This window comes from Caloenas nicobarica, chromosome 5 (genome assembly GCF_036013445.1).
Source record: "Caloenas nicobarica isolate bCalNic1 chromosome 5, bCalNic1.hap1, whole genome shotgun sequence".
NCBI lineage: Eukaryota > Metazoa > Chordata > Aves > Columbiformes > Columbidae > Caloenas > Caloenas nicobarica.
In genome coordinates this window covers 49,482,292-49,509,510 of record NC_088249.1, presented here as the reverse complement: position 1 = coordinate 49,509,510, position 27,219 = coordinate 49,482,292, and the positions used below count along the sequence as shown (strand labels likewise).

The following is a 27,219-nucleotide window of genomic DNA, read 5'->3' as shown; positions in this document are numbered from 1 at the left end:
CCCCCAGAACAGCCATTTGGTATGAAGAGCACCTTTGTATTGATCTCAGTGTCCCAGCAGGATGCAGGGGTTTTTTTTTGTTACCAATTCTATGTAACATAAAATCCAAGCACAGTCAAGCATTTTATGGTGTTGTTGCCAGATCTTGGAAATCTGATGCAGCAATGAAATTGGTGCTTTTGGATATTTACAAAAACTAATTACTGCAACTAGTTCTGAAATCATACTACTTCTGGACTAATTCAAACCTGCTGTCCATTCAATTTCATGTGTTTTGGAATTGATTAAAATAGATCCTTTTATTGCTCAATAGATGGGACTCTCTCCTAGTCACTGAACAGCAAATAGTACGAAGAAGGTGAACTTCCATTCACATCAGGTAGATTCAGCTTCTATATACTGTTTAAAAAATAGGAGTGTCATAACAAGCATCCAGGTTCACAGAAGCTTAGCTATTCCCTAAGTACTTTAACATGGTTGAGTCCCATGGCTTGTAATAAAATTCACATACCTGTTTTAGACAGAGATAAAAATCAAAGCTTTACCAGAGCTATTTTAAGAACAGCTGTCTCAACCCAACAGCACTTGTATGGTTATAATAATAAACTCAAAAAAATTTAAACCAAAGAATTTTAATAATTTCTCTACAACTAATAATTAATCAAATAGGCCGAATCCCATGTCATCGTCAGATTCTTCAGATTCCTCCTTCTTCTCTTCTTTCTTCTCCTCAGCTGAAGGAACAAAATTACAAAGCCAATGGTTAGTATGTACATTTTTTGCACCACAGATTTTTAAGACACACGTTTTGGTGTTCTCAGCTCCTGTATTATTGGTATTTCAGCCTCCGTGGTTCACCTCATTCTTTTTCAATAGCCAAATACAAACACTGAGGGGACACAGTTGTTGAAGGGATGTGCTTTAACACAGTGAAGTTAGTTTGATTTTATATTTTAAGGCAGACCAATCTTAAGGTGGATAAAGAGCAAATGCCTCTGATTGCCCAAAGGAAAAGTAACTGTTCAGTTTACATTTCAATCACATAGTGAACTGCTGAAGTGGAAAAGCCTTGCAATTTGGACTCAACTGTTAAGATTTTAACAGAGAAAACTGAACTGCCCTGTAACAATGCCTCTCTGCCCATACTCACCAGCAGCAGGGGCAGCAGCAGCAGCGGGAGCAGCAGAGCCCCCTCCAGCAGAGACTGCCACAGCTCCTCCAGCTGGCATGCTGGCAAGTTTTCCATTACCTGAGTGGAACAGAAGAGGAAGTATTTACATGCTCATCACAAGCAAAGAGATAAGCTGAAAAGGAAGACAGAGCGCAGAAAAAGAGATACTATACCTCATGGACTGAACCTGTCACTATTAGCTGAAAGGACCAAGAGGCTGCACCCATAACAAGTATAAACTGTTCTGTGAAAAACACCTCAACAGTTTCAGATTCACAAAGGCTTATCCTGAGAACACTGACTGCACATTATTAGTAATTTTTCTTCTGTACACAAAGTCCTGTATTTTTTTCCCAAAACTGTCATATAAAAATAACTGCAAACACATCCAATTTCACATATACAGAAAAAACTGTATGTTTTCTCAGTACAGCATAATAGCCCAGAAATTGATAATACACCTAAAAAATAACATACAGCCAGGGCTGGCTTCCTCCACCACCTTTTTAAACAGTATAGAGAACTGTGAGGGCATGACTAGATTATACTTACAGGAGAGAAGGGGATGGGGACAAAAATGTATTTATGGGAAAGAGTACAGTATTTTAAACAAATTCTCTAGCACCCTACTGCATCTCCTCTGAGATTAACAAACTGACTTCTGATTTATACTCATCTTAGGAAAGCAAGCTAATTCTCTGGCATCTGCCTTTCACATACCAAGGCTCCCTTGGCATTCAGAGGTCATGTACACAGCATGTTTGCCTGTATTCCAATTTCTGGGAATCAGTTTCTAAATAATTCTGTTACTTCAAGCTCTAATAAACTAGCCAAGTAAACAAACATGTCTCATACGCATGTCAGTATGTTCTAGGAAACAGTTTATTTAAAGAAAAAGTATTACAGAAAGATAGCATAAGTGTGTTAAGCACATGCGTAATGACTCTCTTAGGTCTTCAGACCACATGGACAGAAATGTCCAGTTACTGCTTGTAACAGCAAGGTCAGGCAAAGTCCTGGCAACCTTTAAGCAAATATATGCCTAAGAGCTCCCTTGTGCCTATGCAGTGGCAAAAAAATAGAAATTAATCAGTCAGAAACCTTTGCTCTACCTCAGCTCTGTTTTATTTCAGCCCTACAGCCGAGTCAATGTTAAAAGTTCCAGTTCTGGTAAGAGCCAGCAGTTAAGAGCACAAGCTTCTACAGAAGTCAGCACTCAGAGTCCTGTCTTAGGGAAAAGGAAACGCCAGAACTGGGGAGCTCTAGAAGAGGTGTGTACTAGAGAGGCTTGTATTAATTGCAGAAGGTGTAACTGACACCAATTCACATTTAAGTCTGTTCTTCCTCTTTTACATAATTGGTGCATCCAAGTGGGTAAACACAAAGAAAAAAATCTCCCTGAGAACTTAAGGACAGCTTATTTTCTCTGAACAACATGTCCAGAAAACTACATAATGAGCAGACTACCAGTAAGCTCACACATGCTTAAGTTTTCCAGTTTAATGTGGTCCACAAGCGAAACCCAGCAGGTACTGGCACCAACCTGCAAGGAATTAGAATGGACCTGGACTTCAGTCATTTCAGTTGAGAGCCAGCATCAAAGTCCTCAACTGCAAAGCTAAACTGATGAATAATCAGAGAGTTGGCAGCAATTCTACTCTCAGGTCTAAGTTATCAAAGTAGCAGAGGCAATGATCTGTGACACTCAGAGACTACTTACCCTGAGCAATTACATCCTCAATGTTTTTTCCATTCAGCTCACTAATAACCTGTGTAAATTAAGTTTAGAATGTTAATAGTTCCAAAACAGCAGGAATATAAGCTACATTTAAACAAGTACTGATTAATTATCATGTCCAATGCCTCCATCCTGCTGATTATACAGCCTCAAAGGAAGGAACAGAACATTGAAATGAAAACTTCAGATGAATCTTTAACACTTTTCTGTGAAAGCTTTTTCCATGAAATCTGTTACAATTAACTCATAATGAATCCAAGAACCTTGCAGAAAGGATACACACATATTGTGGAGCCAATTAGGAAATCCCACTAATGGTCTGTTAGTCACTGAGGGACTGTTAACATATCTTGCTTAATACCCACTGGGAGGCTCTGAAGCACCAGGCCCCAGACCAAAAACCACAGGGTCCTGTTCCCAGCCTTACCAAATGTTACAGCCAAGCTGGCTATTGTATCCTTGCACTGGAACAGAGAGTCCCAACTTCAATGTTATTACCATTGTTGTATAACCAGGGATGAGGGGGGAAAAAAAAAAAAAAAAAAAAAAAGAGAATGCCACAAACCTTACTGGTGAGTCTCTGCTACCTGGAGTCAGTGCTGAGCACTGCAGAGTAGAGCAAAGCCAAAGGGCTTTAACCCAAGAGATTTTCAACTGGCACCTCCTGGTTACAGTGTGACCTGTGAAATGCCGTGCCTGTGTGCTTGCCTCACCCAGAAGGAAGGTTTTTAAGACTTCACTAGATTTACACTGACGTAAGATACAGCAAATGCAAATAGAAATGAACTAATTAATCACGACCAAAAGAAATTCCAGAGAAGCTTTCTAGATACTGGAGGATCAGAGAAAACAACTAATTTATGAAGGTATTAAACAGCTGTAAACAAGCCAAAGCTGAAATAACTGGTGTTTAAAAAGGAGCACCACAAGTTAAAACCAACATCCCAAAGCATGATAAGGATGCTGTCAGTTTAGTCAACCCATTGTTTGTTTGGGCCTATAATAAAACACTGTCTCCACGTGGGAAAGTAACTTCTTTCCTCCACCTCTCTGGAAACACTCTGCATACAAGTATGAGCCAGGTGATAACACCTTTTTTTTTAATGGCCATTTATTTTTAAGTCCAAGAAACATCCCAATTATGATACTCTCTTCTTAAAAAGCCTGTTTTTCAACACTTTTTCAGTATTAATTTCCAAAAACTTCCTACATATTATTACTGAATACATATATATTGAATAACTTTAACAACCATGTTATAATTTCCCTGTGTTTCTTGGTGAAGGAACAAATGCTTCTTTGCAGTACACTACATAAGAATTTATTACTGAATATCAGGCCTTCAAAAGTGTTAGCTTTGAATCAATACTGACCAAAAGCCAAAACAAAACATTAACCGTAAACTAAAAATTATGTCATAACAGAACTTATTTTCAATACATACTTATCTGTAGCCACCATCCCACTGAAAATTCTCAGACTGAGTAGTCAGAAGTCAGCAACAACTGACAGATGTCTTTGCAGAGGACGTGTTAAATAAGAAAGCCCGACTTCCACAAAAACATTGTAAAACTAGTTCTGACTGGTTAAACAGTGTTTTAGAAATCACACAAGCAACGATAAGTTAACATATCAACAAAATAAGGCTAGATCACCTTGCTAGATCACCAGCAAAGCAAATAAAGAAACACTGAAGCCAAGGAAACAGCTCCAATGTCTGGTGCTGACTGGGATGTGACTATCTGGCATTAGGAGGCAATACCACCTTGTTCATGCGTTCATCGTCTGTCTCAATGCCAACGCTGTCGAGGATCTTCTTCAAGTCCTTTGATGTGGGAGACTCATTGCCACCGAGGACTGCTAGAAGGTAAGCTGCGACGTAACGCATCCTGGAAAACAGAATTAATGGGGTCTTCAGTGTTAACGATCTAGTTACACGATCAGGGAAGCTTCTCTCCTCACTGCGGGAAGCCAAACTCATCCTCCCGGCTACTACTGCTTTGCTCTACTTCAGAATGAAAACCCACGACCTGCGAGGCCGCGAACCGGCCCCGCACACGGCAGCCCGTTACGCACGGCGGAGCCGCAGCGACCCCCGCCCCGCGCCGGGCTCTGCTGTCTGCAGGCCCTGGCAGCCAGGCGGCCTGACACCGCCGCCACCGCGCACCGCTCCCGGCCGAACGCGGCATCGCGGCCTGCCGAACAGCTCTTCGCGCCCCAGGCAGCATCCCCGCCCCGGCTCCCCGCGGCGTTCGCCTGCACCTGTCCCGTTCCTCCACAAGTCCAGGCCTGGGCCCAGGAGGGGAGAGCACATGGCCGCCACCTCCCGCCCCCCTCCCGCCCAAAGTGGTCTCGCCCAAGGCCCGCTGGCGGCAGCGGGTGGAGGTGTCGGGAGCGACCATTCCCGCGGGAAAGGGGAAAATGGGACCGCCGCGCACTTACTTGAGAGGAGGTGGCGGCGCGGGAGACAGGCCTGAGACGTGCACTCGCGATGGCACCTCGGCAGCGAAAAGGAAGGGGCAGTACGTCAGCAACGCCTTCTTCCCGTCACCCCTCAACAACGTGCGCTGCCATTGGGCCAGACCGGGGACGAGTGGGCAAGCCAATGGGGAGCTGCGGACTTTCCTGCTACTGCCGCGCGAACAGACGCCGCGCAGGCAGTGGCGCATGCGCAGAGCGGGGCTGGCGGGGTCGCGGGCGCTCAGTGTCCGTGGCCAGAGCTTTCTTGTTCCACGCGAACTGCCGCTCCGGGCGGCGCCACTCGCTGTGCCCTGCCGGGGTCGGCGTGGCCTCCCGGGACGCCCAGGCCCCTCCGCAGAGGAAAAGCTGCGCACAGGAGGGAGCGGGCAGCCCGCCCTGTCCCGGGGAGGCCGGGGGTTAGAAACCCAGCGGCAAGGGCTCGCCGTGGGATTAACGGAGTTACAGGCCGCGCTTGGTTTGCTTGGTTTCTTCCTGGACTAGGGAAATGAATAAAAGTGAAAAGTCGATGTTGTACCAAAATGAACTGGACCCAAATAAAGCAGAACTGCGGTGTTTGGGCCGCGAGGAGCTTTGGCTATGGCCGCCGTGCTGCCCTGGGGGCTCCGCAGTAGCCGCCTGCGTGGGTGACAGCGCTCTGCTGCTCTGGTCGCTTTGGTGCCATCACAAAATGACCAGGCTCACAGTTCCAGAAGTGAAGCAGTCAGCAGTTAGTGTTTACTCCCTGTGAGAATAGATATTTCTGTCGGGGCGCTGTGGAGCTTGTGTTCAGTTTTAAGCAAGGGGCACTTCTCCAGGGCATTAACGCGGCAGCACCGCCATGGCACAGTGTTGTGGCACCAGCCAGAAACTCATTGTTACAGAAAACCCCAGCTTTGCCCTTCTGACCAAAATGGAGAGCAGCACAAATGCTGTGGGGCCTCACCAGGAGGCAGTGTTAGACTAAATGGCATCCCGTGCTGCGAGGCAGCTAGCTGGAGGCCTGTGCCGTCCTGGAGCCCAGCCATGGCAGAGCCCTGTGGCTCTGGCTGGACCGAGGGCTGGATCTGCAGCACCCAGCACTGTGCCCTTCCAGCCTTGCAGCTCCAGCTTCCGCTACATTTCTCTCCTCGAATTTGCAGGGAATGTGCACAAGACCAGGAGCTGCCTGTACCTCCCGCTCCCTGCAGGCTGAGCTCAGGTTTGAGCCCAGGGGAGCCACACCAGGGCCAGCTAGGGTTCCAGGCAGTGTTAGGAAAATATCATTTAGTGCCATTTTTGTGACAGTGGGATGCCTGGGCCTCGTCACCCAGAGCCGCCTGCCCCATGTCTCACTGCGTCTGGCACCTCCTCCGGCTTGTCCCGCCCCGGCAGCACTGCTCGCCCGCAAACTTTGCAGGAAGTGCCTGAGCTGAGCCGAGCTGTGCCGCGCTAAGCCGAGCCAAACGGAGCACGGCCGGGCTTTCGGGACCCAGGTGTTGTGTGCCAGGGACCACGTGCAGAGGGGGTGAGATACGCGCAGCCGTGCTCAGCAGAGCGTGGTGCATGTGGCCTGGCTGCCCTGCTGTCCGTCCTGCTGGCGGGGGATCCTTGGGGGCTGAGCCTCGGCTCAGGGGCCCTGGGGGGTGTGGGGTAGTGGGGGCCTGGAGTCGCCAGAGCTGGTGACAGGGCAGGCAAGGACAGCAGGGGCCAGTGTGTGTGTGCATGTGCATGTGCACCTGTGCACGTGTGCATGTGTGCATGCCTGCGTGCCTGTGCACAAAGGTGCCTGCCCATGTCCTGTATGCAGCTGATCCTGCGTTTGTGGTCTCCGAGCCTCTCCAACCTGGCCGGTTCAGAGCTGCTCTCTGGTTCTTTCACCATCAATAGCTTTACAAAGCTATAGCAGATGGTCTTTTTGCCTACACGCATCTGTAAGAAAGCTGTGTATCTGTTGTGTACAGCCTTTTTAAAAGAAATGCTCACCTTTTTATTCAAGCAATAGTTTCCATTTACCTGTTGTTGCTGTCCTTACATGTCTGTAAGATTTCTGCTCTTTCAGGGACCCAGGTGTGACGCCTCCCCCCAGACTGTGCTTCAGGAACATCAGTGTTGCTGTGTTCCACAGGTTGACAGTAAAAAGTACTGCTCCTCAGAGTGTTGCAAAGACATTAGCTTGCTTCTTCTGGCCTTAAACATTAGAGCTGTTACAAGTTTTCTGTAGTTCTGCATCACTCACTCAAAAGAAACTTCTATTCACCTATTTGATCCATGGCAGGGTTTCAAAAGAACCATACGCTCATTTAATTGCCAAGTTCAGGACGAGTTGCAAAAAAAAAATGGAAAGATCAGGAAACGGGCTGCTTGGAAGTATGGACTAATGGTATAAGAACAAGTGTGGTGCCTCTCTACATTCAGTACCCGTGTGCTATGATGATAGTGGCTGATTTTGAAAGTCCTAGGTGGATAGAGGCTTCTTCACACTAAGAAGGCAGAGGAATAATTAATTTCTTCAAATTCCATACCTCTGCTCCTTTAGGTTTAAATCCTTCGTAGCATGCACTATGTGATATCTACTTTTCCCTTTTCCGTCAAGGGTGCTGTGAGGGGAGGAAACAAAGACTAGCTCGTATCTAGCTGGCCATGGCTTTGTGCCCAGTTTGCTGCATTAGAGCATCCCTACAGAGGCCAATCTGCAAGACCCCTAGTCTCACTGCACAGGCCAGTGCTCCTGTCCCATCGATGTGCCTTTTCTATCCCCTTCCCTGGCCTTGCCATGTTTGCTCTGCTGCCCTTTGCCTGTTTTCACCTATGCTCACTTTTATCCCATTGGCACCTGGTGTCAAAACTGTGTTCAATGAACACCCATCGCAACCTGTAAGCAGACTCTGGGCTCTGCTTCTGGCTTGGCTCTCCCTGCCCCAGTTTCCCCCTCCGCTTGCAAAGCTTCTTGCTAAGGTCCTTTGAAATCTGCATAAGGCATAGGAATTTACATTTGTATCTTTTAAAGTTAATGTTGCTATTTATTCTGATGGCGGGTAATTGCTCCATTCCCTGCTGAGTTGTTGGCTGGGAAAACTCAGAGGTTTTCCCTAGGAGGAGAAGCATCCGTGGCATCTGTCACCCTGCATTTCTGTGCTCTCTGCCCACAAAGCTTTCAGTAACACGCGTGTAATCCCTCCTGCCCTCTTGCTGTGATTATAAACTACTTCCAGCCACACTGGGCTGGGGCAGGAGGCCTTCATCATGCACTTGTGTTCTCTTTCAGAGCCATCTTTCTGCCTCCTCCTTGTCCCGGCTGCCTTGTGGTGCCGCTGGTGCCTGCCTGCCTGGCAAGTCAGAGCATGTCCAGACCCCGTGGACAAGATGCAGAAGATGGCAGAGCTGCTGGGGCTTGGGGACGAGTGCGGGGAGGGGGCTCCGGGGGCTCCTGCTCTTGCTGGCTCCTGCCTTGCAGACAACAGACTGAACCTGGATGTTTATCCTGATGGCTGCCGCTGGTTCCTCCAGCTGTTCGAGAGGCGACGGGGAGAGGTGGTCCAGGTGGAGTTCCTCCGTCTCAGCAGCAACGATCACCTCCTTGGCACTACCCTGGGCATCCTTCCTCATCTGAAGCACCTGAAATCCCTGGTGCTCAAAGGTAAATTCCAGGGCCTGTCACCATCCAACTTTTCTAGGCTCAGCTTTTTTTTTTTTTTATCCTTCTGTCCACATCTGCAGGACAAACTGCCCTTGGTTTTGTTTTGTCCTAGTGCCCCTTACTATAGCTTTGTCTCTTAGCCTTCCTCAGAGCTGTATGCAGATTTCAACAAGATCCAGCTTCCTTCCTTTGTTTCTACAGTTGCCTGGGGACTAGTTTTTGAAGTCTGGTTGGGTTGATGCTGCAACATTTTCTTTAGCCATCCTCTAGAAGAAGAGCATTTTCTGCACAGTTATACAAGGAGAGGGGGATTGAAAGGTGTTGGATTTTTTGGTAAATGTTCAGCCTCTCTTTCATTTTTGGGAGTATAATGAGGTGTTTTTGCTGCCTTTCCATCTGAATCAATCCTAGCTTAGTCCTTGCTTAGTGTCAGTGAGTGTAGGTTTAGCAGAGTTCAAGACAGACCAGAAGAGGCTACTCAGCATTTTATCAAAAGTATGACTCAGAGCGTACACATAATTTGGCAAGCTGTAATAACAGTGAGACCTATAAATATTAGATCATTCTTTGAGTTTCTCATCTTTTTATTGTAGGAGGATCTCAATATAAGTGGTGTCATTTCTGTATCAGACTGAATCATTTGCTCTTTGGGAGGTGGAATTTTAAAAAGAAATGAGAGAAAAAGGGGGAGTTTGTGGCCATAATTCAGGGTTCTAGCTAAAAACTGAAAAGGTTGAGGTTTGTTTCTATATCTGCCACAGATTTCTTATGTGAATTATTTCATTTGTCTTTTCCCACTTTAGTAAGGTGAGGAGAATGGCAATACCTTTTACCAGGCTTGTTTTGTGAGATGTACACACAAACAACCTGAGCATCCTGAAGTGCAATAAAATAGTCACTAAGATTTTCTTATGTATGAAGTGTGATGTGTCTGTTAGTTTGATCTTATTTTTTACCATTATGCAGCATAAAAAATGTTTGGTGCCCTCTGCTGTATGTATATACAAATAGACAACAGTGGAAGGGGAGTAGGAAAAGGTGAAGAAATGGAGTTTTGGAAGTTTCCTTTTGTTTGCTTCACTTATTTTCCATGGGTGCAGCCCTTCTCCCATTCCAGTGTCACAGGCTGGGAGGGGGACTTGCACCATTCCCTCTCTGTGCTATCTGGCCTACACAGTACTGAATTATCTGCTTTTTTCCCCCCACATTTTCACTGCTTTCCTCATGTCTGCTCTGCAGTCTTGCAAGGGCAGGTCTCAGTCCTCAGGGCTGTTTGTCTCTCAACAGCATGGAGAAAGCATGGAGAAAGCCTGGAGGCTGAGGAATGTCTTCTTAGTCCATAAAGTGTTGTGTGTTGGCCACTGGTGCTGGTAGGGAAGAGGTGGGGAAGGAGAGTGAGAGGCTTGGAGGGGTATGGGCGAACCTGCTGAAGGATTTGTAGATGTGTGGAGTGGCCTGGCTCTTTCTGAGCTTTGACTTGAGATGTCTTTAGCAGAGCTCTACTGGTTGACTGTGGCATCTCTTGATTTCATAACAGGTCTTCACCATTATACTCCTTTCACTGATCGGGAAACTGAGGCAAGGAGCAGAAACCCCACTTGTCTATGAGTACTTTGTAATCAAAACTGCTCACTATGATCAGTAGCTCCCCATCTTCTGGGTTTCTGTGCTAAGGCATCTCATGTGAGGCTGGTGAGGTATCCCTGTAGCATATTGACCTCTTCCTCCACTTACCTCCACACCTAGGTGGCCATGCCAGGGATGAGTTTGGTTCATGTCAGCATGGCTCCCTGACAAGCTTGCCACCAGATGTTGGGAACCTGAGGTGTCTCACCCACCTGGATCTCAGCTTCAACAGTCTCTCTACCTTGCCCAGCTGCATCCTCCACCTCCCTAGCCTCTGTGTGCTTGTGGTGAGCCACAACAGCCTGGTGGCACTCCCCAAGAACTTTGGCTCTCTGAGCAAGCTGACTTTCTTCTCTGCTATGAAAAATCAGCTGAAGGACTTACCTCAGAGCATTGGGGAGCTGGCAGTGCTGCAGGACCTGGATCTCTCAGAAAATGCTTTGGAATTCCTTCCTGAAGAAGTTGGGAATCTGCACAACTGCACAGAGCTGGATCTCTCTGGGAATCGTTTATCGAGCATCCCAGATTCCTTAGGTAAGTATTTTCTAGCGAAAAAGGACATAGGCTTGCCAAGCTTTTGGTACAGTCTAGGATCCCTGAGGTCTCTGCCCCCAGAGCTGTTAGCACAAACCATCTATTACATTAGAGATAAGTGGAAGGAATATCCAGAAGAAACATACTTGGTTCAGTCAGTCCCTTTGAGCATTACTGACACTCTGGACCCCACTTTCTGCTTCTGTGGGTCAGCAAGACTGCTAAGGTTTCAATAACATTTACAATAGCCAACCATCTGACCTGGCTCGTTTTGGGTAGCACCCAGGACTGGAAACAGAAGAGCTGGGGTTTAATGGGGTGCAAATCTGGACTTGAAATCTCGCTGACCAGTGTGGATCAGTCAATGGAACCAGGCTCTGACTTCTGCTGCCCAGCTTCCTGGCTCTTGGGTCCTGTATTTGTGCCCAGGGTTTTTACTGATGCTGTTACAGAAGCATCTTTTATTCATTCTCATAGCTGAGCACTGAAAAGCAGAGGACAGAGGAGGCTGCATTGCCTCTCAGCTAATTCCCTGGACCCTTTTATTTTGTGAGCTAAAGAGATGTTGGGCTCTTGTGCTTTTCCCTTATTGTGTGTACATGTGATGAGGGGAGTGGTGGGGGAGCTTAGAGCTGATGTGCGATGCAATTAACAGCATGGATGGGGGGTCACTTCTTGTTCTAACCTGCAGCCAATTTGAAGTCTCTGCGGCGCCTGCATCTCCACAGCAATCTCCTGGTGACAGTCCCTGCCTCGCTTGCCAGCCTGCCCAACTTGTCTAGACTTGATCTGCAGAACAATTGCCTCCGTGCTGTCCCCCCTGAGATCCAGACCTCACCATTCGTGCACCTCCGAGGCAATCCCTTAGGAGAAACTGAGCCATCCCCACAGGCTGGTAATTGCAATGCTTCTGCTGCTGCAGGTTCTGCCCAGCTGTTCCCTCACTCAGCCCAGCATGGTGTGGATGGATTTGGATTAGCGAAAACAAGCAGAGGGGAATCAGATCAGTATTTACTTGTCTGGAATAATTATTAGGTTGTAAGGATACAGACAGTATTAGTTCTGTTTTTATGAGCCCAAGCCTGGCCTGAAGGGCTCAGTGGTCCCTGGAACTGGGCTTGCTAGGAAAAGTTTTATAGTGTAAGTGAAATTGGGATTCACAGGAAATGGATCAGAAGAGGCCCCTGAAGGGGTCCAGCCTTTTTAGCAGAGGCGAGCACCAGTTCTTGGACTTGCTGCATGGCCCTGAGTCTGCAGTGGCTCATGCTAGAAGCACAGAGAGCAATAAGAGGTTATTCTGCTGTGCAGTTACCTCCTGCTTTCCTGTGGTTCCCAGGAGCAGCTTTTTGTCCAAGATGAAGGTGATGAATGAGCAGAAATCTGAGCAGGGTTTCCCAATGGTGCCCACGTGCACAAGAGCAATCTCTGATTTCCAGGGGTGGCCCCAGGTGATCAAACATGGCCCTGAGAGCTGTAGGGGTGGTAGGTTGAAACATTTTCTAATTTTCCCTGCTTCTGAGTTTTCCTGGGAGAGAGTCAGCATTTCCAGTGTTTGCTGGGACCTGTAGGCCTCTTCACATCCTCCTGCTGCTTGATCTGAAGCCTGCTGAAGTGTGAGCAAGGTTCTGTTAGTGACTTCTGTCAGATTAGGATTAAGCCAAACCTGAAATGCAAGTTCAGCCTTTCTTGTCTACCCTCATTTAAGTAACCTCTGTATCCTCCTACCCAAACCTTCTTATTGCATCAGATGAATCCAGTGCTGGAGGGCTACGAAGACTTTTCCTTGCATCAGGAGAGGACAGGTAAACCTCTGTTATTGAGAACTTACATTACAGTGGTGTAACAAGGTCCCAAGCAAGACTGGGGCATGGTGGGTATTGCATGGTTGTGTAGGAGCATGTGGCCTCAACAGACCAGTCAAACACAGGGTAGGAGGTTCTTCTGTTGGTTTTTGGAGTGCTGAAGTCATTGCACAGTGTCATACATTCACGTATTTCTTCTGGAAGGTTTACTGTCACCTCTGAAGGCTGCAAAGTGGTCCTGGCCTGTGGCATCCGTTTCTACTTTCCACCGGGGGCTGCCTCTGACCCTCTACAGATTTACTTCCGAACCTTGGCACCAGACCCTCAGTGCGTAAAGCTGAGACACCATGATGTCCTGCTAAGTAGAGTCCTGGAGCTGCAGCCTCACGGTGTCAAATTCCAGCAGGTGAGGACACATCCAGGCCACCTCCTCATCAATCTGCTTCTGCAATAGCTCAGCAGAGTCTTCTTAGAGAGTCTTTTGGGACTTTTGAGACAGCTATCCCAATCACCGGTGCTTTTGAGTACCTGCAGGACTGCCTTTCAAACAAGTCCTGCTGCAAAGACTCAGAAAGGACACAGCCAGTTTCTCTAGCACTGTGCTGGTTTGGCTCCTTTGCCTGCCCCACTGCTCCTGCTTGAGCTGAGCTCTAACCTTACTTGCTCGCAACCCTCCTCCTGTGCCAGAGTTGTTCCAGCATTTGGTCTTAGCCTGCAAGGAGAATGGTTTGCATCCTTCTCTAAAAGTCTGATTGTGTGTTTTTTATTCAAGCTGGTGAGTACTTACACCATCAGCCCTATCGTGGCTGACAGCAACTCACTGCAGAAGTTTCTTTGCCCTTTCTGCCCACAAGCTGCTGAACTTTTCCTGCCGTTACACTACATAGTGGACCTGATATCTCTTGTCACCTCCCTGGAGGCTGCAGGACAGAGCAGGTTCCTATCTCCTCCTCCACTCCCTTCGTACAGGCCGTGCTTTGCCCTTCCCATTCTTGTCTGCACAGGAAGTCACAGAGCAGAGCTAGGCTTGGCTTTATCCTTTCTATTGGTATCTCATGGGAATGCTTTTTTGCCAGAAGGTGCAGATCTGGATGCCATATGCCTCCCCTCAAACCCTTCACCAGCGTGAGGTGGTAGTTCGGACCTTTAGTGGGCAGAACTGGAGTGATCTGAGCACGAGAGTGAAGCAGAAGAGAAAATCAAAGGTAAGCAGATTGGAACGACCAGTGACATGCATTGTTCCTGCTCCCCTCTTTGATTTTGCCCAGCCAAGAGTGAGCCCATTTGAAACATCTAATGAGATGTGTTTTGACTAGCTGCTCTAAAATGTAGCGGATTTCAGCTCCAGGTTTCCTCTGTCATGGAGGGGTGTCTCCTGAAGGTGATGAGTTGAAGCCTGCCATGCTTCATCCCCATTCTAGTGCTTTCATCTGCTTGGCTGTTATTGTCACTTATTTTCCTGCCTTTATTGTATTATGTTATATGCTTATATGTTTTCTCTTCTCTGTCTTTTGTGACAGAAGCATGTGGCTCACTGTAGTGTCCTTCACTTCTCTTGGTTCCTCGTTGTGTCTCGACTTGTGCAAAATGAATGCAAAGTGCCAACAGAGGGGACGTTGCTCTTTTCCAGTGTGGATCCAAACATCAAAGTGATCTTTCCTCCTGGAGTCACTGAAGAGACTCGCAATGTCAAGCTGCAGGTATGCATGCTTTCAAAAACAAGCTTTGGTAAGCCCTAGTGCAGGTGTTGTCCCATGCCAAGTGGTGCAGCTGAAGGTGAGATGTCCACCCTAGAATAATTAATGTCTGACATGGATGCTTCATGGGCTGACCCATCTCAGATCACCTTCTGTCTTAGCTTCCCTGCCTGCAAAATGGGCTGTGCTCCAAGCTGCCCTGTGTGGGAAAGGGATCACCTCGCAGCTCTGCCAGTGCTCCCTCCATCAGATCAGCAGGTAGCTGCTGTGAAAGGAACGCAAGGAGATTTTGCCTCTTGTTCCCTTGCAAAATCATAGAATCATTTTGGTTGGAAGGGATCCTCAGGATCATCGAGTCCAACCATAACCTAACTCTAGCACTAAACCATGTCCCTAAGAACCTTGTCTAAATGCCTTTTAAACACCTCCAGGGATGGTGACTCCACCACTTCCCTGCACAGCCTGTTCCAATGCCTGACAACCCTTTCCGTGAAGAATTTTTTACTGATATCCAATCCAAACCTGCCCTGGTGCAACTTGAGGCCATTTCCTCTCGTCCTGTCTCTTGCTGCTTTGGAGAAGAGACCAACACCCTCCATGCTACAAACTCCTTTCAGGTAGCTGTAGACAGCGATAAGGTCTCTCCTCAGCCTCCTTTTCTCCAGGCTAAACAGCCCCAACTCCCTCAGCCGCTCCTCATCAGACTTGTGTTCCAGGCCCCTCGCCAGCTTTGTCGCCCTCCTCTGCACTCTCTCTAGTATTTCAATGTCTTTCTTATGATGAGGGTCCCAAAACTGAACACAGTATTTAAGGTGTGGCCTCACCAGCACCGAGTACAGGAGGATGATCACTTCCCTGGTCCTGCTGGCCACACTATTCCTGATACAAGCCAGGATGCTGTTGGCCTTTTTGGCCACCTGGGCACACTGCTGGCTCATGTTCAGCTGGCTGTCCATCAACAACCCCAGATCCCTTTCTGCCAGGCAGCTTTCCAGCCCCTCTTCCCTGAGCCTGTAGCCCTGCCTGGGGTTGTTGTGACCCAAAGATATTGAGCCTGAGCTCAGTGAGTGAGACTTGAGGGAGGTTATTTACATGGATCTAATTCTAAAGCCACCCCACTAAAATTAGTTGTTTTGTAGAGTTGCTAGATAGTGCTAAATGCTTTTTTAATACCTTGACTTGTCCCAGCTTGCCAGGTTGACACCAGTATTAGAGTAGACTTCAACCAAAGTGCACTGTCCTTCCATTTCTCACCAGGCCCTGAGCAAAGAGCAGCATTTGCCTGCTGGGTGCTGGGGAACTGAGTGAGCAATGCATGAATTTGGGTGCCTGACTGTTCTGCTCACCATGCTGTCTTCCACATCCAGGTGCTGCCCATCTCTGCAGAAGAGATTGAGGAAATCACAGCCGATGCAGGGTGCAGAGCCAGTCCCTTGCTCCGCCTCTCCCAGGACTCCCTGGTGGATTTTCTCAGGCCAGTGAGAATTCAGCTGCCCCTCCCACCTGGGGTCACAGGTCAGTTTATTCTGATGACTCGCAAAAAGAAACGCCATATGTGGAAAAGCACAAATGGCAAGCTGGGAATTTTGTTTGCCTCTCCTGTTAATAATAAAGCTTGCTGCTTTACCTGCAGGAAGAGCAAGGTGTGTCTGCTGAGTGAGTAGTGGTGCAGGGTGGTGGAGCTGACGGTAGTTCAGGTCCACAGACCAGCGCTGGGCTTCACAGACCAGCAGCACAAGCTGGGCCTTGGCACATGAATTTCTCTGCTGAACTGCATGTGTATTTAGACTGCTGGGGTTGATATGATGGGTTGGGGAGGCACTCCTTCCAACTGAGGAGATATAAAAGGGATTTGATTCATGATTGGGAATAGCTTGAAGCAGGTAATGAAGATGCTGCCTCCAGGGGTCTGCCTTCTCTCTTACTTCCTTGCTCGTGAGTCAGGTGCTGAGCCACTGCAGTTAAAAGTGTGCGATCACACACTAAGCAGTCTCCCACTCTGAATACTGCTATAAACAGCCTCAGCCTTGACAGGTATTCATCTGTTTGGGTGTTGAGTACCCTGTATCTCCTAATTCTTATTTTCTTTGACCTTTCCTGGCTTTCTTGTGAAGAAGTAAAATCTTTCTGGGTAGGGCTTGGCCTTCATTGTAACACTGCCTGGTATTTGTATGTCTAAAGTACATCAGGACTGGAAAGTCTGTGGCATGTACATTTAGAAAGAGATAGAACTTAATAACCCTAGATATTGCTGATGGGAATTGTCTAATGAATCTTGGTGGAAATCAGCTCACTATCAGTTTAAGTCTGCATGTTCTGCCCGAATAGCCTCGAAGCATTAGGGTAGCCTCATTCTTTTATTGCTGCTCTTCTTTCACCAAAGTTCAGTCCTGGATGGTGAAGAGAAGGCCACGAGCCTTAATTTGGTGCTTTTAAAAAGTGAATCACCCCAAACTGTGGCTGGGTTTGTAAAACCATGAATAAAGGCTTCCGCTGCATATAGCATCTCTTGATCATTGCTGTCTTTAGGGCTAAATTTGGATCAGTCAAGGCTGCATCTTCTCCGTGGCGACCTGGAGGGCAAAACCTGGGATGACATTACCAGTCAGGTGGTGCTGGAATTCACTCATCTTTATGCAATATTTGAAGTCACTCACTTCTCATGGTAAGTGCAGGATTAGTCCTGAGGAGAAGATGGGATGTTCCTCTGCCTTGCTTTTCCCACTCTCTGACCAGGGGTCATGCAATTAACCCTACCTGTTCCCTTTTCTCTTTGCAAGTCAGGCCCAGGTAAGCACTTTGTCTCTACTCATCATTTTTTACAGTCTTGTGGGTGTGACACTGGCTCCTCTTGCAAGGCAGGATCCCTCCTTTTTCTTAATTCCTTGTCTGGCAGGTACTGGCTGTGGTACACCACCAAGACCTACATTGGAGGCATTGCCAAGAAAGTCTATGAGCGGCTGCGTATGTACCAGGTGAACTTCATTGCGCTGCAGAGGAAGAAGGACCCCGAGCAAGTCCTACTACAGTGTGTCCCCAAGCACAAGGTCTGATCTGTGTTGCATTGCCTTGCTTCTGAGCTTCCTTGGGCCTCCCTTTGCAAGATGCAAGGGCAACAGTGCACCAAATGGTCCTGTTCACTGCCCCAGGGTCACAGCTGGGGTATGCTGTCACCACACTGGGTTGGTAGTGTGATACTGGCTCACTGGGAGCTGGGGGAAGAAGGCAAATTCATTCTACGCAATGTTGGATGCCATGCAGTGCTTTCCACTCCTGCAAACCTTGAGGACTGGGCTGCTAAAATCAGATGAGCCACAATAACTGGCCATGTGTGTGCTGTTAGCATCCAGCAAACATGAGGCAAAACATCTGGCTTAAACTTCAGTCAAATATATTAAAGTTAACATGTAACTTGTCTGACATGGGCTAGTAGTGTGGGCAGAAACACTACTTTGATTTCAGCTGGAGTGGTTAGAAATGGTACTCTTCCTGATGTTCCTTACTGTTTACAGTTCAAGCAGTGGAACACAACATATGAGCCCTCCTTAATCTGCTTCAGTGCAACATCAGATTAGTTTGTGCTATTAGTTTGAGCTAATCTGGCTGATTTTGTACAGAAGGGGAGGGGAAGGAGATGGGAGGTGCTCACACATTCTCTTCTGCCACCTCTGCCCTAGGGGTATCAGCCTTCATCAGTGTTGCTTCAGATTTTAGCGAAGTAAGCGTGCATCTCTGCTTGTAGAATGTGTGTCTTGACAGACAGTGCAGCTCGGTGATGTGAGGGTCATTTTATCAGACTGCCAGAAGTGGGCTGCATATCTAACTCTGCATAATCCTCTGGTCTGCTTGATCCTTTTTTTCTTTATTTGTTCTGCTGTATTGAAATGACCTATGGGCATAACATCTGTAAGGATTCTATGTATCTTGGGTTCTGGGCTAAAGTTGTTTCCAGAGGAGGCAGCAATGGCACTCACAGTGAGATGGAGACTTGGGGGTGTCTGCCAGGGATGGTCATGGAGTGAGACAGAAGGTTTACTGTTACAAAGAGAAAGAAGAATAGACACCTCTGCTCTAGGCTGACTCTTGCACAGCTTCTGAGACCCGAGGTCTGACAGTGTGATCACAGGCTGCAAAACCAAAATGCACTTCCTGGTGTTCTCAGCTGTGTGCTATTGTAGCATGTGGGGTTTTTTGCAGAGAAAATGTATTTTAATGGCATACTGTGAATGGGATAAAGTAGCAAGTAAATCCCTCCCTGTCTTTTGTCTTTACTGACCTGTTAAAAAAATAGAGACATTGCTGAAAATGCATTTTTAATGGCAGTTTTGGGGTGGCCTATCTTTTTCTGCTTTTTACTTGAGAAGAGAAATAGGGAAGACACAAAACTCAGAGCATCACTTCCTTGTCTGTAGTGAATGTACCTGGGATAGGAGGGGGTGTTTGTTCATTTGTTTGCATCCTTTCCATGTAAAATAGACTTTCCCTGTTGAAGACGAGTGAGAGGAACATCATGGGTGTAGAGACATGGGTCAAGGGACAGACATGCTTCACACCAAACATGGGGTGCTGTGTTGTGTTCCTCATCAGGTTGATCCAGTGCTGAAGAAGCTTCAGGACCGCTATCGAGGACCTGAGCCATCCGACATGGTGGAGATGTTTGAGGGAGAGCAATTTTTTGCAGCTTTTGAGCGAGGCATCAGCATCGATATGGGTATGTTAGTACTGGGCTCATTTCTGCTCCTACCTCTTGTGCTTGTCTAGCCCTACGGGTGTTTCTGCTGGGGGCTGTACTCCTCCATGGCATTCCTCTCTGTCTTCAGCTTGCCCACTACTCACAGCAGCCAGCCCATGGACTTGTGACATTCTCTGGTCACCCAACTTTTGTGTCTACTTTCCCTATTAAAGTGCTGTTTGCAGGCTGTCATTTCCTCTCATGCTGTTGTAGCCTGCAGAGGGCAATAGTCAAGTGTGTTTGTTTTATGACTGATCTGCTTCTTCAGCCAGCTATGCCCTGGCATCTTAGACTGGAATGCCCATGGTGATCTAACTAATGGTGCCCATTTCTGAGAGAACACATACAAAGATTTTGTTTTTTAAAGGTATTTCTGAAATAATCCAGACCAAAGAATTCCTCCTATTGGAGCCATTAGAAGAGAACGAAAGAGGGAGCAGGACCAAAACTCAAGATTATGTTTTATGCCTCAATGTGTCTGGACCTGTTACAGCTGCAAACAGAGCCATTTTCTGCAAAACCTGAATGTACAGTTTTATTGGTGTAAATTAAGCACAACTCTATGGAGAATAATAAAGTGCACTGGTCTTTCAGTGGAGTTCATGAGGCCAGAGTCTGTCCCTCTGTCCTTAAGTTAGGCTGGACTCTAACTTAATTTCTAGATAACTACGTATATGAATGTTGTACCTGATTATATTTTATGCCCTTTAGCTCTATTCTTCTTTCTGCACCCAGTGCAGAAATGGTGAAGAGATAGGTGACCTATTTTTGTGCATTATAGGATGCTAGTGCAGCTGATTCTACCCTCCAAGAGGCAGAATGGACCCAGGATGGAAGGGAAGTGCCAAGGCTGGACTTGACTCCATCTGAATGTCTTGCCCTGCCTTGCCTTCCATTCTTGAACTTGATCTCCAACTTGTGGCCATTCTCCTTTTTTACCTGTAGGACCTGCTTTCTCCACAGCCAGTGTTTTCTGCTTTCCTGTGTCACCCAGCGAGGAAGTGGGGGTTACAATCTTTGAGGCATGAGTAGAAGGAATAGATAGTATTATAGCGTGGAGGCTGCTAGTGCATGACGGGCTGTTGGCCAGGCTTGAAAAGCTGCACACTTTTCTGCACAAGTTGAGTGTTTGCCGCTTCTCTGCACAGATCGCCCTGACTGTGTGGATGGACGTCTCTCGTTTATTTTTTACTCCCACTTGAAGAACATGAAGGAAATCTATGTGACCTCCCCTGTAGACAGGAAAGGCCAAGCTGTAAAAGGCCAGGTGAGCAAACAGTTACACTGACTTCTTGTTTCCTCCTTCATCAAGATCATTGCTCTCTGAGTGCCAGGCATGACTCTTTTTCTCCCTTCTTTCCCTGGGCTTTGCATTCCACTGACTAAATTCTGAATAAACAAGAAGAGTAGTCTGGAAGGATCACTCGTCACTTAGCTCTCTGACTTACATTCCTGCATTAACTCTTTGGGTGTTGGCAGTGGGTCCAGCCTTTACGGCAGAAACTCAGTGCTCTTCCCAGTTGCACTTGAGAATCCATATTTATGGACTGAGAATAGGTCACAAATGCTAAATTCATTGTTTCCCAGACAGAAAAGGCATAGTGCAAACAGGCTTGGCCATTGTGCTTGAATCTGAGCCTCACTGCATGCTTTCTGTTTGTAAAGGTCTCTTTCTACCGAGGGGCAGTTCCTGACAGCATCCCTGAAGATGCCAGCAGGAGGAGGAAAGGACCAGACTCCCTCTGGCTTGCTACCTTGCCCATCAAACTGCCTGTGAGTTGTTTTGTCTCCTACTAAAAAATGAATCTAGATAGAGTAAAAGCACAGCCTTCCTGCTCAGCTAATTTTGTCTTCCTCCATGAGAACGGATGCAATGAATGACTGCAAGAAATGGCTGCTCCACCTCATCATGGTGGAGAGTTCCTACTCCCCTGAGCTCTCCTGAAAAGAGAAACATGAATAGCTGGGAGTGGTCTCCATCTCTCCTGCTCATCTAGCCAGACTTGTTGGATGGGTGGTCAGAGAGGGTGGATCCTTTGAATGAAAGAGGGATGTAGAACAGGAGGAAGCTCTCTGTAATTAAGGGAAGCGTTTGTTTTGTTCATAAATTTCTTAGTCACACAGCTCACATAGCAGGAAAAAGGAAAGATCTAGGATGGGGTAGTTAGGCTGGATTTGAATACAGGTGTTGACTATAAGTATTCTGGTGTGAGCCACTGGCCTTTAAGGCTAGGCTGTATGTTACAGTGGGAAATGCAACTTTTGTTTATTGAATTTAACTGATTTTTGAGAAGCTTAAAACAATAAATACCTTTGTAGGCTGAATGCTTCCCTTCAGATGTTCCATGATCTCACATCCCTTTCTGACACATGTAACCTCAACTACAAATCTAGACGTAAGTGCTCTCTTACAGCTGAGGCAACTATGCTTTGGGGAAGTGGCTCATTGAAAAATGCTCTGTAAAGACAAGAAAGGAAATTTCCAGTGTGAGCTATGACTGTGAACACTATGATTTGATATTTTTCAGAGGCAGTGTGAGTGCTCCTTGCTTCTTACAGCCTGACTCTTCAGCCCCAAGATCTTCCTCCCCAAGAGAAAGGAAATTTCAGCGTGGAGACTGAATAGCCAGATGCTGTCTTCTACAAAAACAATTTGTTTAGCGTGTTCTCTCTCTCCCTTCTCTGTGATACAGCGATTGAAACCCCGCTGGGGTGAGAACCTAGGTCCCCCGAATGGCTTCTCCTTCCCTCCCTTGAACCTGGGCAACGCTGAGACTGGCTACCTGACACAGACAAACCTGCTGAGCATTGCCAGGCGTGTAGGAGCTGACTGGCAGACCATCGGCCTGAACCTCGGCTTGACATACCAGCAGATTGAACGCATAGGATACAATAACAGGTCAGATAGGACACAGAGATCAATAGTGATGCGTTATGTCCATCTGGCTATCTATCTATCTGCAGTGTAATAGTATAAATTAATGATTGAGTGGTTTAAAGTTTTCTCACTGGAATTTTTTCACTGCATAAAGGATGGGTTGACTATTTTTTCTTCTCAAAATATTACCTTATTTATGGAAAACTGATTGTTTTCTCATGCCGTTATAAAACAAAGCTTTATGTTTGAAAACAAAATTGGGAAATAACAAACTCGATGAGCTCTGTAGTTCAAATGAGCTGCATTCCTGTTTTGTTCTGTGATCTGGATTCCTGGCCAGACTCCATCTCTGACAATGAGCAGTAGTCTATGGCATTAATTTTGAATATAATCTTTATTCAAAAAGAGCTTGTGGTGCATCATGGGACATTCCATCTGACCAAAACCCAGAGCAGCAGGAGAGAATGAGACTTGTTATGACCAAACTACTGTTCCTATGGGGAATTTACATTCAAAAGCAGAATGCTTTCATTTGATATTTCAATTAGGAAAAAAAAAATCTAGAGAGATTCTAGTGCAGGAACTGCAACTCTTGTGTGATGGGTGGGGAAAAGGCAGGCCCACTGAGTGCTTTTTGTGTCTGGATGTCTTCTTTGGGGCTCCAGTCATGGGCTAGGGCTCAGGCAAGGCCTCTTTGGGTTTCCAGTCAGGAAGCGTGTGTTTGTTACTTCTGTGTTTCACCCTTTCTTCAGAGAGGACCTTGATAAGCAGATCCTGGACATGCTTTTCTCATGGGCTCAGCAAAACTCAGAGGATCCTGACTGTGTGAGCAAGCTGATTACAGCCATGAAAGAGAGTGGCCGCCAGGATATCGCTGATGAGGTTGAAACCATCATTGAGCTGGGACAGCAGAAATACAGGGAGTCCATCCGCCGGGTGGGCTTGGAGCAGGAGAGCAGCACTGAGGACTCTGCATGATGTAGCACCTAGCAGAAAGAACTGGGTTTCGTACAGGATCCCTCTACGTACCTGGAGTGACACTGTCTTGGGGCTGCTCCCAGCTCAAGGACCAGTGTCTTCCTGAGGAGCTGGACGTTGATTTAATTGTGAGCAAACTACAGAAGTCTCTTGAGTCTATACTCACACGCTATGTCCGCCAAGCCCAGCCAGTTTAGAGTGCATTTATGAGCCTTTTTTGTGCTTCTGCTTCTTGACCTTGAGCTTTAAATTTCAGAAATACAGAGAAATTCAGAGGCTGAAGTGTCTGTCAGTTGAGTAGTGGCTAAAGTGGCCTTTAATGAATTAATACTCTTGTTTGTTATGTGTATTTATTTATAACTTAGCACTGAAACCGTGTTCTGCTAGAAATACTGGATGTGAGTATTTGGGTCTGTTTATGCTCCAGTGCTTGATGGGAAAGTGGAGGTGCAGTCGTGTTATGAAGGCCTGTGGTGCGGTGGAGAGTATTCAGCTATTTCTGTTAATGATGTGTTTTGCTCACATGAAAATGTGAACTATATTTCCCATGAAAATGTTTTCTATTTTCTGCCAAATCTCTTCCGGTTCCCCCAAGCCCCAAACAAAAGCTAAGTATTCATGGGGGAAAAATAAGAAACTAATTTATAGCAAAACTGCTCCTGCTTTTTGGTTTTGCTCCAAAAGCTATTTTGGAACAAATAAAATCTCACATTGTCCCTAGGCTGCTGCACCTGCCAGGCTTTTTAGATGAGAGCTACATGCTGCTGGTCTTTGACAGAGTTCCAGTTTTATTTTACAAATAAGCAAAAATCCATAACCCTGCTGTTCTGGGAGAGACTAATTGAAGTGAAACTAAAATTCCCTTGCAGTTTCAAAGGGATATTCCTCACATCCTTCCAGTGAAATATGCCTGTGTAGTAGTGAAGGTGTGACACCTTGTGAAGTTTGGTGGAAAGCATGACTTAAATTTGCATTTAAAAAACTGGTCTGACCAGCTGTGAAATAGGCACTGTTGTGGGATTGGCATGAACTGCGCTGAGCTAACCTCGCGGTTTTGCAGTCTGAACATCTCGTATAAGGCTGGAAGTGTTTATTGCTTTTTAATTGCACAATCATTGACTACTGAGGTGCCCTTCTCTTCCAGCTCCCTATCTCATAATGGGCCTCAGCTAATGACCCACAAATGCCAGTGGGAAATTTCATGCAAGATTTTTGAAAGGCTACTGTCATCTACATAAATTCAACTCTTGAAAGACAGGTTTGGATTTCAGTATATGCCACACTCTAAGCAATATTTAAAGGGCTGATCTCAGTCTGGAAAACAAAAATCTTTATAGAAATGCCAAGTTGCAAACACTCAAAGTCAACCTGCAGCTGCAGGTCTGAGAAACCCTGATGTTCCCCCTGTGAGGAATCACCTGTGGTTTCCCTGATGCTGTGTTTCAGACATACCATCAGTACTATTGAAAGAATGGTATAAAATCATTCTGCCTGTTTGTTTGGTTTTTGGTTTATTTGTTTTTAAGGCTATTCTAACATCTCAGGCCACAAAGTGATTAGTGTCCAGTTCAGAGCACTGGACAAGGACCTGCAGACTTAAGTTGTTGCCTTAGCCCTAGGGACTTCCTCAGATCTGATTTCTTAGGCCGAGCTGCCCCTCAAGTCTCATGTTGTGTTCAAGTCAGCAATTCTCTATTGAATGTATGTTTTCTCTGGTAGTCTGTGTCCTATGTTCTTGTCTGTAATTTTGATGCATACCAATGAGGTATGTGTTCCTTCCTTCAGTTTTGGAGAGATGCATCTGGGCATATTGCTCTCACTGGGAATAAAATAAGCACTTAACTGTTTCACAGCATAGTCTGCTAGTCCATAAATGCTTCAAGGTATTAAACTGAGACAGGTCCCTTTAAACCTGCTGGCAGAAAGACATGGGTGAATTTGGCCATGCTGCACAGAAATGGGAAAAGAGCTCTTGTTTGGGTACTGCTGACTGCAAAGCACAGGACAGATTGCAGCTGAGTTCATGATATCCCTGTAGCTTGGCTTTGCTGCAGTGGGGCTAATCTGGGAAACTCAACATTCGGGCATGGGTTTGACTAGCTGAGCGTATGACTAGAGGTCAGGTGGGGTAGGTCTAAGGAGCAACAAGGTTAGTCTAGAGGTGACAGTGCATAGGCTTAGCTTGGCCCCCGGCAAAGGTGCAGGAGGCTTTTGGCTAGGCAAAACTAGGCTAAGGAAGTCTACAGGTAGCATAAGATAGCATCCACAGCTACAACAGGATGAAGCTAAGCTGCACTTAGCTTTCTGTTTGTGACGGCCATGCAACAGCTCAGTTAGGCAATGCCCAAATAAGGGTTGGTGGGCTGGGCTCTGTGGAAGGCTCATCCAGGCATCAGCAGAGCTACAGCTCTTCCAGGTAACAGACTGGACTAGGAGAGAGGGAGGTTAGTACTAAGGTGTTTAGCTTACTCTAGGTATGGGCTACAACTAGGGCAGGCGACAGGAGATACCAAACCGTAAACAGCATCATCATTAGAACAGCTCTTCAGGATTTGGGCTGATAACTTAAGTAACTACCACAGAAAAGTATTGTTATCTCCAGTCTTTTGCTGCCTAGTGCCAGCCACTGGGCTGGGCTGCCTTTCTGGCATCTGTTTTTCTCCTTGCAGTGACACCAGAGCAAGCACCTAGCTGAGGATACAGAGGTGCTGGTGGGCAATCAGAGCAACAACCTGACTGCTTTTTCCTTCAGCTGACTTGGCAGCAAATATCTGAGCTGGATGAGAGTCAACGGAAAGCATGTTATTTTCAGGTGTATTATCTTTATCAATAAACTCTTTGAGGCACAGTAACTCCTTTGTAAGCCTGTAGTTGCTATGGCTAGGAAACACTGATTACAGTTGCAGTAGATGGTTGAAGCAGCAAAAAAACACACAACATGGCATTTATCTTTTGAATCAAAGTAATGCTTTCCTTTCTGGCTTCTTTCACGATGTTTAGTGACTGATGTGGGAAAACAGCAAGTTAATATTCCTTATCTTTTAGTTGCTCAAGCTGCCGTAAGTTTCCAGGCAAGTTGCTCAAGCTGCCGTAAGTTTCCACCCTGTCAGCCCTCTGCTTGAACCAGCAAGAGTAAACTTTGGTATTTCTAATAAAAACACAAATAGCTTGAGAAATTTTTGAGTTTTCTTCCTTCCTAATGCAGAAAACCTTTTTTCCTGATAAAAAAGGTGCCAGAGTGCTGCAGTTCCACCCATTGGATGGCTCCAAGGCAAGCACCAAGAGCTCAGACCTTTGGGTATGATCAGGAGATGGCAATACACAGCGATCTCAGTAACCACAGATGTGTCCCAGCCAAGCCAGCTCTGCCAGGTCTCTGCCATGGGCCAGACCTGGTCTTCTGGAGGTGTTTAGCATCACCAGGTTCTGAAACAGCAAATCTGCATGTCCAGCAGAGAGTGAGGCTCATGCAGGGAGTGGCTGCAGCCCTTATGGAGATGCCCATTTCTCCCCACCATGTGAAGAAGGGACCTGGCTGATGAACCTGGGTGCTTAGGCTGCTGATTTTGCTTTGCTGGGCTGATGAAGAGAAGCTTTAGATTACAGTGAGAAGTAGGACAGGAGAGCTGGCTGAGGGAAGGTGGTAACAGGATAGCTGGGGGAGGACATGAGCTTAGGTATGAATCTTCACCTTTCTGTTTCTTCAGCCCAGTCCTCAGAGGATTTCACTCCTGGAAGCAGCAACAGCTCGGGACAAATGTTTTCAGTTTTCTTTCCTCCACTTTGGAGGAAAAGGAAATCCCCGTGATTCTTAGCTTTTCCCCAAGGCCAGAGCTGAGAACAAGCACAGATTGTGATGCTGGTTGTAGCTGCTCCCTCCCAAGACTGCAGGTTACTGGCTCCTGGGGCCCAGCACATCCTTCATGTGCTGCAGGAGCATCAGGCTGAGCGACAATCCCAGTGAGGCTTTCATCCTGCTGCATTGAG

At 46.7% G+C, this 27,219-nt stretch overlaps 2 protein-coding genes and 1 non-coding gene across 4 annotated transcripts; 1 reads left to right on the top strand and 2 right to left on the bottom strand.

Moving 5' to 3' along the window:
- Positions 1-616: 616 nt before the first annotated feature.
- On the bottom strand, positions 617-27,219 carry RPLP2 (ribosomal protein lateral stalk subunit P2). Of its 2 annotated transcripts, none has more exons than XM_065636760.1 (5): positions 27,215-27,219; positions 4,675-4,798; positions 2,892-2,940; positions 1,151-1,249; positions 617-734 (listed from the first exon to the last, which is right to left on the bottom strand). In XM_065636760.1, the coding sequence occupies exons 2-5, from the start codon at positions 4,795-4,797 to the stop codon at positions 658-660; spliced, it is 348 nt and encodes a 115-aa protein (XP_065492832.1). In that variant the 5' UTR covers position 4,798; positions 27,215-27,219; the 3' UTR covers positions 617-657. The 2 variants fall into 2 exon arrangements, with proteins under 2 accessions (XP_065492832.1, XP_065492830.1); XM_065636758.1 differs by lacking the exon at positions 27,215-27,219 and adding an exon at positions 5,352-5,448.
- Positions 2,605-2,737, bottom strand: LOC135989963 (small nucleolar RNA SNORA52). Its single transcript, XR_010606355.1, has one exon. It is a non-coding gene; the product is annotated as a small nucleolar RNA SNORA52 (small nucleolar RNA).
- Positions 6,779-26,237, top strand: PIDD1 (p53-induced death domain protein 1). The gene is made up of 16 exons (XM_065635770.1): positions 6,779-6,873; positions 8,614-8,985; positions 10,732-11,145; positions 11,837-12,040; positions 12,893-12,947; positions 13,152-13,353; positions 14,024-14,152; positions 14,468-14,647; positions 16,012-16,159; positions 17,174-17,309; positions 17,541-17,691; positions 19,232-19,355; positions 20,525-20,643; positions 21,042-21,149; positions 22,070-22,275; positions 23,007-26,237. The coding sequence occupies exons 2-16, from the start codon at positions 8,712-8,714 to the stop codon at positions 23,230-23,232; spliced, it is 2,676 nt and encodes an 891-aa protein (XP_065491842.1). The 5' UTR covers positions 6,779-6,873; positions 8,614-8,711; the 3' UTR covers positions 23,233-26,237.